The sequence below is a fragment of the Grammomys surdaster genome, unplaced genomic scaffold (assembly GCF_004785775.1).
Source record: "Grammomys surdaster isolate TR1022 unplaced genomic scaffold, NIH_TR_1.0 126612, whole genome shotgun sequence".
Classification (NCBI taxonomy): domain Eukaryota; kingdom Metazoa; phylum Chordata; class Mammalia; order Rodentia; family Muridae; genus Grammomys; species Grammomys surdaster.
In genome coordinates, this window is record NW_021621401.1 from 563,894 (window position 1) to 575,502 (window position 11,609).

The 11,609-nt window shown below is 45.7% G+C and overlaps 1 protein-coding gene and 1 non-coding gene across 2 annotated transcripts; both read right to left on the reverse strand.

The window, feature by feature from the left end:
* Nucleotides 1-2,099: 2,099 nt before the first annotated feature.
* Nucleotides 2,100-4,534, reverse strand: LOC114615283 (serine protease 28-like). Its single transcript, XM_028761014.1, has 5 exons — nt 4,474-4,534; nt 4,115-4,295; nt 3,747-4,012; nt 2,571-2,734; nt 2,100-2,446 (listed from the first exon to the last, which is right to left on the reverse strand). The coding sequence occupies exons 1-5, from the start codon at nt 4,532-4,534 to the stop codon at nt 2,294-2,296; spliced, it is 825 nt and encodes a 274-aa protein (XP_028616847.1). The 3' UTR covers nt 2,100-2,293.
* Nucleotides 4,535-8,450: 3,916 nt separating this feature from the next.
* LOC114615300 lies at nt 8,451-8,585 on the reverse strand. Its single transcript, XR_003710454.1, has one exon. It is a non-coding gene; the product is annotated as a small nucleolar RNA SNORA70 (small nucleolar RNA).
* Nucleotides 8,586-11,609: the final 3,024 nt, after the last annotated feature.

Genomic DNA, 11,609 nt, shown 5'->3' on the forward strand with positions numbered 1-11,609 from the left:
AGTACTAGCTAGCATCCAAGCCAGCTTTCTCTGGAAGAGAAGCCAGTGCCCTCAACCACTGAGCCATCACCACAGCTCCTATACAACGTCCTTAAAGAAATTGTTTAGTGCCGGGCAGTGGTGGCGCACGCCTTTAATCCCAGCATTTGGGAGGCAGAGGCAAGCGGATTTCTGAGTTCGAGGCCAGCCTGGTCTACCGAGTGAGTTCCAGGACAGCCGGGGATATACAGAAAAACCCTGTCTCAAAAAACCAAAAAAAAAAAAAAAGAAATTGTTTAGTGCTATGTTGTAAATTTTAGAGAAGAGTTTATGTTTCATACATAAGTTTGTGTCTCATTCATAAGTTGTTTTGTGTCCTCTAATGTCTATGTTTCAGACTTTTAGTTATTAAGGAAATGTCTTAAAGTCAAGATCTATTTAAGGATTATCTGTGGTGAACTCTTTTAAGTGCTTTGTATGCAACTATTTCCAGTCGACTTTTAGTCAACTTTAATGCCCTATGTTTCTGACCAGAAACATGTTTAGCTGTGTGTGTGTGTGTGTGTGTATGAATTTATATATGTGTATTTATATATAATATATATAAATTATGTGATATATAAACATATTTATATATTATATATAATTTATATATATTATCCAAAATTTATAATGCTGTTGCACAAGGAGAGCCGCTGAAGCAGGTCAGAACCAGCTTGTGCCATGGGCATAGAAAACTAGAGCCTTGCTTCCCTTTGTCAGAAATAAGTTCAGAACACAGAGCCCACTATGCCAACTCAAAGTGTGAACACACAGGGACAAGAAGAACACTTGGTTTTTAGTCTAGTTCACATGAAGACTGTCTCTTTTTCCCACTGGCTAGGATCTGGCCACATAGTCTTTCATGATTGGCTAGTTTTAAAAGAATCAACACAAAAGAAGAAAGGGGGAGGGAATTGGCCCTTTTAGGGCTTTAATGTAAACAAACATTCCACCAAGTTGGGGAATCAAAACATTTGCATAAAGGTAGGAGAAAATAAAAATAGTTTAATTCCTTATCATAAGTTTTATGGCATTTAATAAAAAGATAATATTTAATAATTCCTACACATTTGATCATGTGTCAAGTGACTAGCACAAGCTAACTCCGCTAAGGATTTTATACAAGAAAACCACATGACTACTGTCACGGTGACGCAAGGCAGCTGCAGGACATTGTGGATGGCAGCGCTAACATGGAAAGCCCCTGGGTCCATCAAGCTGTGCCTAACTTTGCACTTTTAAAGGAGCAACTGATAAAAATGACAGAATCTTGTCATGCTGTATTAGGCTTTCCCCCAGCTACTGGCTCCTGAAACCACCTGACTCCTGCTTCAAAAGACAATGATAGGAATCAGAGAGACCTGATAATAATTTTCAAAATAGCTATTTTCGTAGAGCCTTATATGTAAACTGTTAACATTCTACTGAAGTACAGCTTCTGAGGAAGGAACATGAAGGACATTCTTGAGACGCAGGGATGTTATCCACCCGACTAGCAGAGTGGTGTCAGGTATGACTGACCTAAGAATCCTTCCTTCTCTGCCTCTGCTGCAATTTTATTAGAATTAACCCCTTGATGTCTGTCACTTACACCCCTCACCCCCACCAATGTGCGATTCAGGCCACCCAAGACAGATTTTTCCTAGCCATTATGGGACAATGACAGACAGACTACCAGATGGCTAACCAGCACTGTCTTTAGAGACTATTGTTCAGACACAAGGGGGAAAGTTGTGAGAACTGAAATCAAGTCACACTGCCCCTGGCAGCACTTGTCTGTAACCCCAGCACTTGGGAAGCTAAAACAGGAGGTTAAAAGTTTGAGGCCAGCCTAGGCTTCATGACAAGATGCTGTCTCAAACCTATGAGATTGACTTAGTTGTTAGTGAGAGCTTTTTCAAAAGTAACTAAAAGCAGAGACGTTATCAAAAATGCATTTTATTTATTATGTTTCATAGATATATTCCATCTCAAGACTGAGGTGCTAAAACCAAATGTGGAGAATTATAACTGGCCTTGGAGACTGAGTCCACCCGTTCTACAGCCATGCCCATGCCTCAGAGACCACTCTGACCACCTTCATTTGCTGTCAGTTTATTGAGACAAATCCAGCCACACAGCAGCCCAACCCCACACTGGGGTTTCCTGGGCATTCTTGTCAGCAGGGAAGGATAGGCTAGGGAAGAAGGCAGGGCAAGGAAGGATCCAGGAAGAAAAGAACAGAGGAGGGAAGAAGCTGTCTCTGATGATGGGCAGCAGCCATTAGACATGTCTATTGGATGTGCTGATGGATCCAGGCTAGGGAACTCTGGACTCTCGAGAAGACTGACGGCAGATCGTTGCTGCAATCTATCCCCTTGCTGACCACGCCCACCTGCATCCACTTGTTGCTCTTCCAGCAGACCAAGGGACCCCCAGAGTCACCCTGCAGGAAGAGGGGCAGTTCTATCAGAGGCAAAGCACTAGGACACTCTCAAATCCAGCCTCCCTTGAAGGAAGGGCATCTGGAGCAGGAGTAGGAAGGTCACATCTGGACCCTGGTGACTCACAATACAGGGGCCTCGGCCTAAGGTGCCAGCACATAGCATGTCCTCAAAGATTTCCTCATTTTTGCGCTCATCAGGCAGTTTCTTCCTATAAGTCCACTTACAGGTCTTGCTATCCTGAATTGGGATCTTCACCTCATACAGTTGATAGGGAGGCGGCAGAGGCACTGGGGGAGGGGTGGAAGAGTCAGGAAACAGGGATGAGAGGCATGTCCCCAACAGATTCACTTTATGCCCGTCACACTGACCCTGACCTCACTGCTTTGGCCTGGAGCAAGTCAGAGTCCCGATTTCCCCATATGTCCTAGATGGGACCATGTTCTCAAGCTAGCTTTACAAACGTAGCCTTCTATGTCAAATGGGTTTAGAGTCTTTAAAGGGGGTTAGAGCCCCTCTTTGAACTTCAAAATGTGACTTTGTTTAAAGATAAATTACTTATGTGTGTTATTAAGTTAAAAGTTAGATCATTCTGAGGCAGGCATAAGGACAGAAACTTATAACCCTAGACCTTAAGGCTGAGGAAGGAGGACCATAAGTTCAAGATAGCCACCTACCTAGTGAGCTCATCCTGGATTTGGGATGGGCCCTAACTCCCATTGTAAGAGTTCTTTTAGGAGACAGAAGAGAACACAGAGGGGATAGCCACATGGAAACACAGCAGAGACTAGTGACAGATCTGCAAGTGATGGTTTGTGGAGCTGGGGAAACTGGAGGGACAAGGACCATGCCCTGGAGCCTGTGCTGAAAGGTGGCCACAGACCCTCCGAGATGAGCGCTCACTACCGTTGCTTGCACCCTGGCTGCATGGGTGCATGGCTACACATATACAAGAAATAGGTCTGTATGCACCTAGAGTCTCTGGTTCCTGAGAGGTATCCAGATCACATGAAGAAATGGTATCCCTCTAAATGGGTGTCCCATCCCTCCTGCATGGGATAGAGCCAAAAAAAAAAGCAGTGGCACCTTCAGACCAAGGCAACCCAGGTTGGTTCTGCCTTGGCTACTTGCTGGCTATGAGATCTGAAAATGCCAAGAAGCCTACCCAATGAGCCAATGCACCAGCTGAGTCAGAAGAGAGCCTTCCTTCTACCCATTTGTTTCCACACTGCTAGCTAGCCCTCCGGAAGGAACATAGGAGAGACTGTGCAATGTCCCCTCTGTCTCCCCAGCTATGCTTACTGTTTTGGAGAATCTTGCCCCAGCCAGCCAGCCAACACTGGTCAGTTGAGTTGAAGGTTGAACTGTCTTTTGGCAGAGAGACCGGACTGACACGCGTGGATGTGATCAGGAGGGCGGCCAACTGCATCAGGGCCACATCAAACCTCTTATTAAAGTGGTTGTAGTCAGGGTGGATGGCGATCCTGCTGATGTTGAGAAGTTCCTGCTCCTTGTAGAGGTATACTTCCCCCACCTGGACCCGGTATAGGGCTGGGTCGGCATCCTGACTGTGGGAGGACAGACCCTGGGTGGCTCAGAGAAAGCTGATCAGGGGTAGCATACTGTCTACATTCTACACCCAGCAGATGCCCCCCACAGTGGTGTCTCACCTTTGGATGCAGTGGGCAGCAGTCAGAACCCACTGAGGATGGATGATGGAGCCCCCACAGATGTGGACCCAAGAGCTCGTCTCATAATTGTAGATTCTCAAGCTGACCTGCCATGGCCACCTCCCCGGAGAGGTACGGTGACCCCCCACAATGCCCATTGGCTTGCTTCTGGAGACAGATACTAAAAGCATTGTGGACAAGTCAGAGAACAAAGGCCACCCTCCTGTCACCCCAACTGTGGGCCAGATGTTGACACCCAGTGCTCAGGTAAGCCCTAAGAGTGAGCCAGTTGGCGTGCGGGGGCAAGGCAGGACAGAGTTCCTGAAGCAAAGCACTAACTGAGGTGAGTCAGGACTTACCAGAGGCAATGAACATAGGGCTTTCCAGACAGGAAAGAGCCAGGAGCAACAGCCACAACATCTGCAGGGAGAGGGAGTCTTTGAGAAGTACAGGGCCCCAGCCACTACAGGTGCCAAGTACTACAGCTCGTCCCACTGACCCCCCAACACCTCTCTTTGTCTTCATGAAAAAAAAAATGGATTGAGCGTGGTGGAGGTTTCCTAAAACCAAAACAACACTCAAAACATGGGCCTCTGTATCTCTCTGCTCTGGGCCCAGAGTGCCCTTGACAGGAACTCACATACCATCTGGGTCCCATGCCCAGCCCAGCATTTCACAGTCAGGGAAGACATCTGACGACATCTGTGAGCATTTCTGGCTTTGAGTCTATGAAGACACTGCTGGGGTGTGTGTGTGTGTATGTGTGTGTGTGTGTGTGCACTAGTGTGTGTTCATGTACACACAACTAGGCAGAGGTCAGCAATCTGGCCACAAACACATCCCATCCCACCCATCTTGTGGCCAACACAAGGATGCCAAAGAAGCTTCTAGACCTCAGCTGAGAAGCTGTCAGTAAAGCTCCCTGCAGTGTCCCTACTGTCCACATAAGAGGATCAGGACACCCACTGTCCCCTCCACAGGGACTGTCAGAAATGGCTCAGAGCCAAGCTGGGGACTCACCTTGGCTCCAGAAACACTGGGTTCTCTCCTATAAGAACCACTCACAGGGTATTTGTGAGACGCCCCCAAAACAGGTGGGTGCACCCAGATTGCCTATGGCACAGGTTTTTGGAGACTCGGTGACAGATGATTCGTGGATGGGAGTAAGAGAGATGATTCCCACAACCCTGGGCAAAAGGAAGGGTTTATATGCTAAACTAGACAAAGGTGACCCACAGCTACCTGGAGTGAATCCTGGCTTTTCCAAACACCATTAACATCCCCAACGTCAGTTAAAAGACAAGCAGAGCACCAGAACCTGGCAGGAAACACATAGATGACTATCTTAATGACTTTGTTTTTGTCTGTAGCCTTGGCATCTGTGTCAGGGTTGCCTAACTGACAAGATGGAAGTGAGGACCTACGTGGACATGGTCAGGGAAGCTAGGCCTCCTTTTAGGTAGCAGAACATGGTCTTTTGAGCAAACCATCTTCATCAGATTATCTGTGGCTGATCAAAAGAGGCCATCACTGTAATCAGTCATTGCCTGTTGACAATCCCTCAGAGAAGGAGTGGAGACCATCTCTGGATCCCTGTCTGAGAGCTCATCAGTCTGTGGCTGAAGAAGTAACCACCAGGATTGTCAAAGAGAGAAGTACCACTGAAGTAAAGCTTCCAGTGATTCATTGGGACAATCTGAACATGCTTCTTCAGAAGCAGCACACAGAAGCTGTCAAAGGGGACCAGGCTCCACACTAAGCTGGCTAAACTTGGCAGTGTTGTAAGCATCATTCTGGTGCTACTGGTTTTGAGGACATGAAAAATCCAAGCAGAGGTCGTGGAGAGCAGTGTAGGCTTGACACCTTGTGGCAGGGTCAAATCCCCGCAAAGAGATCCTGAGAAGACACGGGTCCAGGCAAAGCCTAGGGTGCATCAGAAGCCCCTCCATGCATTGACGATATTCTCATAGTTGAGAGGCTCTGGAGGCTTTTGGAGTTGGAGCTATTTTATATCATATTTAGAGACAAGACTTCTGGGACATGGAAAGTTATGGTTTAAAAATGACATATTTGGGTATCAAGCTGGCAAGGGTAGAATTGGGCTGCTTAGTTTTGTCAATGTGACCGGCTTAGTCAGTGTTGTGTTGCTATAAAGAGACACCATGACCATGACAACTCTTAGAAAGAAAAGCATTTAACAGGGTCTTGCTTACAGTTTCAGAGGTTTAGTTCATTGTCATTGTGATGGGGAGCATGGTGGCATGAAGGCAGACAGGATGCTGGAGAAGCAATTGAGAGTTCTACATCTCGATCCAGAGCTGCAGGCATTAGGAAGAAAGAGACTCTGGGTTTGGAATGGGCTTTTTGAAGCCTCAAAGCCCACCCTCAGTGACACATTTCCTCCAACAAGGCCACACCTCCCAATCCTTTCAAATTGTGCCACTATCTGGTGACCAAGCCCTTGAATATATGAGCCTATGGGGCCATTCTAACTCAAAACACCTGGGAAGAGAGTTATAAAGAGGAATTATCTAGATTAGGTTGGTCAGTGGGCATGTCTTCGAGGTGTTACTTTGATTGTTAACTGGTAAAGGAAGACCCAGCCCACTGTGAGTAGCACTATTCCCTAGGCAGAAGCTTCTGAACTTTTAAGAGAGGAGCTAGCTAGCTGAGAACAAGAACAAGGGATCAAACAGTTATCCATGTTGTTATTCTCTTGCTCTTGTCTGTGGATGCAATGCCTTAAATTCCTTCCCTGACTTCTCTGCAATAATGGATTGTGATCTGGAGTTGTGAGCCAAATAAAACATTTCTGCTCAAAGTTGCTTTGTCGAGATATTTTATCATAGCACAGGAAATGAAAGTAGAACAGCCTTTGTTTGTTTGATTGATTGTTTTTCAAGATAGAGGTTCTCTGTGTAGCTCTGGCTGTCCTGGAACACACTCTGTAGACCAGGCTGGTCTCCAACTCAAAGATTCAGCTGCCTCTGCCTCTTGAGTGTTGGATTAAAGGCATGTGCCACCACTACTTGGCTCCTAGAACAGCCATTTTTAATGCTGTTCTGCACTAATAGCACATGCCCTCTGGATCTGGGAGGTGTTAGAGGTTTGGGGAGGTTTAATAGAGAAGGACATCGATTCTGGAACCATCCATCATTCTCACACTGGGTGAAGACTTTCTGCTGCTGCTTTGGAGTCAGCCATGCTCTAAGTATGCCTGATGAACTAACAGTTTCCCTGGGGTGAACTTTAGTGGAACCATAATTTGGAGGAGGGGAAAGACATTGTTTCAGTCTCTCCAGGGAAGGAATACTTAACAGGTGACCTCCCCTAGGGCTCCAGAGCCAATGATACTGCTGAGACCACTTGAACAGAGCTGAACCCAGACTTGGGTTTTCTTATCATTTGTCTCATTTGAGAGGACTATGTTTTCTTGACAGCCTTGAGTAGCCTTAGCAAACACCCCACAGCTGAGCTCTCCCCACAGCCTTGGAGTGAGGAGGCTATTTTAATCCTACCTAAAACCCAGCTAAACTCAGTAAACCCTAAAACCCAGTAAACTCAGGAGAGGCTAGCCTGCAGGAAGGGTTAGGGGCTGCATTCTTAGCCCCAGTCACCCACCAATGCTCTACAACGCTCCTGTGTTAGTGGATGTGTCCCATGGTCATGGTGCTTCAGGGAACAAGTTCTAGGCCACATAGGGGTTTAAAAGGAAAAAGAAAAAGCACTTTGATGTATCTGAAATTTATGTTTGAGTTGTGTGAGGCTTTTGAGCTTATTTTGGTTTGTCCAGATGGCTGCATGTCTTTCCAGGTCTCTCCAGTTTTTAATGTCACTTTGCAGACCTGCCACAGGCATGTGTACCTGGGTTTACCTAGTTTTTTGTTTTATTTTGCTTTTGTTTTCACCCAGGATGTGAGATTTGTAGCAGAATATGATTTGGGGGTCAGGGAAGGACAGTGGAAACCCTCAAGAGTGGGTTTGTGGGTCTTCTGCCACTTGTTCAGGATACACACCACAGTTGGGAATATATTTTACCTCACAGTCATCAAAGATGAGCCAATTCTCAGCTGCTCTGTCATCAAGTTCATTGGCATTAAACTTGGTGAAAGCCCCACAACTTTGAGGTGTATTCCTTCCACTGGCCAGGGAACTTGTTCCTTAACTCTACACAGGGCCTCACTCACATGTTTTTTATTCTTCAGTTTTGCTCAGATGGACATGAGTAGCTGGCAAATGTGAACTCTGGCTGCTGTGCCCTGGGACTTCCCAAAGCCGCCTGCTTGGAGCCTCGCTTTGGTACAACACTCAGATCAGATGTTAATAGCCACCAAAAAGTTGTTACCAAGTTCCCTTAGGGCAACCTGTAGAGGTAATAAGCTACACACATTCCCAAAGAGGCTGCTGTTTGCAACCATTTCACTCTAGGTCCCCAAGAGGAAAGAAACCTGGTCGGCTTAATTAGCTTCAGGAGCGTTATAATTTTGAGGGAGGGCCTTTGCAGCCCAGGCTAGCCTTGAACTCACAGCCCCCTTTCTGTCTGAGCTTCTGGAATGCTAGTGTTACAGGTATGAACCACCATACATGGTTCCACTGGGGCACTTTTCAAAGCCCTGAGCTGATTAGTTAACTCATCAAAGTTTCTGGTGCACGCCCTTCCTCCAGAAAGCCTTGGCAACTTCTGGTTCTTGCTTTCTGAGACTTTACAGAATGCTATTCACTGAAACCTGGCCAAACTGCCGCATTTGTGTGGCTCCCACACACGCACAATATAAAACTAGACCAGTGATTGTGGTTTCCTAGCTGGCAAGATAATGCCTACAGAGCCACTTCTGGGCAGGATCCGTGAGGGCACAAAGGAGGTTTGCATAAATCAGTTGACAAAGTGCTGATGACTAATGCTTGTGAGCTTTAATGAAGGAAAGCAATTTTCCTTTACAAATGTTGGCACAGACACAATTGTTGATGACATATTTGGGAAAGTCACACTGCCCTGAAGTCAGAGAATGTAATCTAGGCAAGTGAGAACGGACCATCACGGATGCTTAGGTTTGTTTATTTTTTTCTTTCAAAGCAACTGTAGGCACCTAAACTTTGAAAATACTTTTGTCCTTTGGCTTGTGATAGAGACACCTTTTTTTTTGTCCCCAAAGCAGCCCACTTTCCTTCATCTTAAAATAAGATGCTTACAAGGACAAGATGGCCAGGAATGTAGCTGAGTGAGCAGTACTTGCCTGGTATACATGTAGCCCTAAGTCCCACCCCTAGACCTGTACAGTCTGAGCGTGGTGGAAGTCTGTGATCCCAAGCACTATAGAGCCAGAGCAGGAAGATCAGAAATTAAACATCATTCTCAGCTAGGCAGTTGGTTGCAGGCCAGCCTGGGCTACATGTGATCCCATCACAAGACAGACAGGATAAGAAGATGACACAGCACTGAGAGCTTGCATACACTGCCCTTTCAAGTGGGTGGTTTCCCAGCACCCACATGGTGGCTTACAACCCTCTGTCTCTAGTTTCTGGGGGGTCTGACACCTCTTTCAGCCTCTATGTACTAGGCATGCATATGGTGCATATATATTATTCAGACAGAACACTTATACACATAAAGTGAAATAAAACTCTGAGAGAAAGAAAGGAAGAAAGAAAGAAAGAAAGAAAGAAAGAAAGAAAGAAAGAAAGAAAGAAAGATGCTTTGAGTCAATGCTGAATACAGTTTAGCACTTTGAATTCCCCCAAATTTTTGTTCCAACAAAGTACATTTTACCCAAGGAGTTGCTTGTTTCTTTTCTTTTGTCTTTTGTCTTTTCTTTTTTGTCTGTGTGATGCTGAAGACTAAACCTAGGGTCATATCCATGCTAGAAAAGTGTTCCACTACCGAGCTCCATCCCCAGTCCGAAGGATTTTCCTGTCAAATACTCTTGTCCTCTTCATTCCTGTTTTGAGACAAGGTCTCACATAGTCTTGGATTTGATAGTCAAAGATGACTTGAAACTTCGGATCCTTCTGCCTCTGCCTCTTGAGTGCTGGCATTATAGGTGCGCACTGCCATACCTGCTTTATGCGGTGCTGGGGATTGAACCCAGGGCAAGCACTCTACCAACTGACCTCCATCCCCAGCCCACTACTGCATCTTATAACCAAAGGCTAATCCTCCTGTAATCAATAATTTAATGAAAACTTTCTACCTCTGGAAGTCTGTAATAAAAATTTTAAAGTCATCTGACTTTAATCCCAATACTCTTGAGGCAAAGGCAGAAAGATGGCTATAAGTTCGAGGCCAACCCGATCTTTATAGTGAGTTCCAGGCCAGCCAGGACCACACAGTGAGACCCTGTCTCAAAAGAAACAAACAAACAAACAAACAACCACAACAATATTGTTGTGCTTCTCTGATATCTTCATTAGTGTTTTACTGGGATTTCCATGAACATGTGGTGTCAATGTCCCCATTTGTGGCCACATGCCTCTGACACACATAATTTTACATCTTTGCACTCAGTTGATTAAGTTCTTCTGTAAAGCCTTGCATATAAGCATTGGAAATGGCGGCTCAGACCTATAATCCCAGCATTTAAAAAGACATTGAATTTGAGACAACTCTGAGCTATATAGAGAGGAAGACCTTGCTTCAAATTAAAAAAAAAAAAAACCTTACACTTGTTTTACTGGTTATTTTTCTAAGTGATTTTTAGTCTCTTTAGCTGGAACAGTCTTCTACTCTGGTTTCTTATCTAGCTGGTCATTGTCAGTGTCAGGAAGTTATGTTTATTTAGTGTGATGAGTCTTACACTGGTAATGACTTCTGCAGAAAGCTTCCTGCTGTGGCCCTGGGTCTCTAACAGTGGCCATAGTCAATCCCAGGCTAGCTGTGTGGACTGCCACTTGGTCTGTCAATGTGAAGGGTGACTCTCGTCTCCGCCTTGGGCTCGTTATATGTTTTGTTTATTTCCCAGCATGCCTGCTGCCCAGATATTCATGCTGGAGGAAGCAGAGAGGCAGCTCCCTCATCTGCCTTCACCTTCCAGGTTTCCACAGTCCACCCTCACACAGCACATTTGCTGTGGGCTTTGGTGAGATCCCACAAATTTACCAAGAGTTTGTTTCATCATGATCAGTGGTAGAGTCTATCAACCAGAGAGTGGAAGGCTTGGGTTGGGCTGATAGCTCAGTTGATAAAGTGTCTACCTTGAAAGCATGAGGAACCAAGTCTGATGTTTGTATTCCTAGTTGGGGATTATGGAGGCAGAAAGATTCCTAAGGCTTGCTGGACAGGCTAACTTAATCAGTGAATTCCAGGACAGTGAAAAGCCTATCTCAACACACAAGGTGGACAGCACCTAAGGAACAACAGCTGTGCTTGTCCTCTGACCTCCACATGCTGGTACACACACAGACACACACTCACATAGACACAGACACACACACACTCACATAGACACAGACAGACACACACACACTCACATAGACACAGACACACACACTCACACACACA

Coding starts and splice junctions, on each gene's coding strand:
- LOC114615283 (XM_028761014.1), bottom strand. CDS start 4,534: ATGTTGTGGCTGTTGCTCCTGGCTCTTTCCTGTCTGGAAAGCCCTATG. Junction 2,735..3,746: donor GGGCAAGATTCTCCAAAACA/GTAAGCATAGCT, acceptor CCCCTCCCCCAG/TGCCTCTGCCGCCTCCCTAT. Junction 2,447..2,570: donor TAGGCCGAGGCCCCTGTATT/GTGAGTCACCAG, acceptor CTCTTCCTGCAG/GGTGACTCTGGGGGTCCCTT.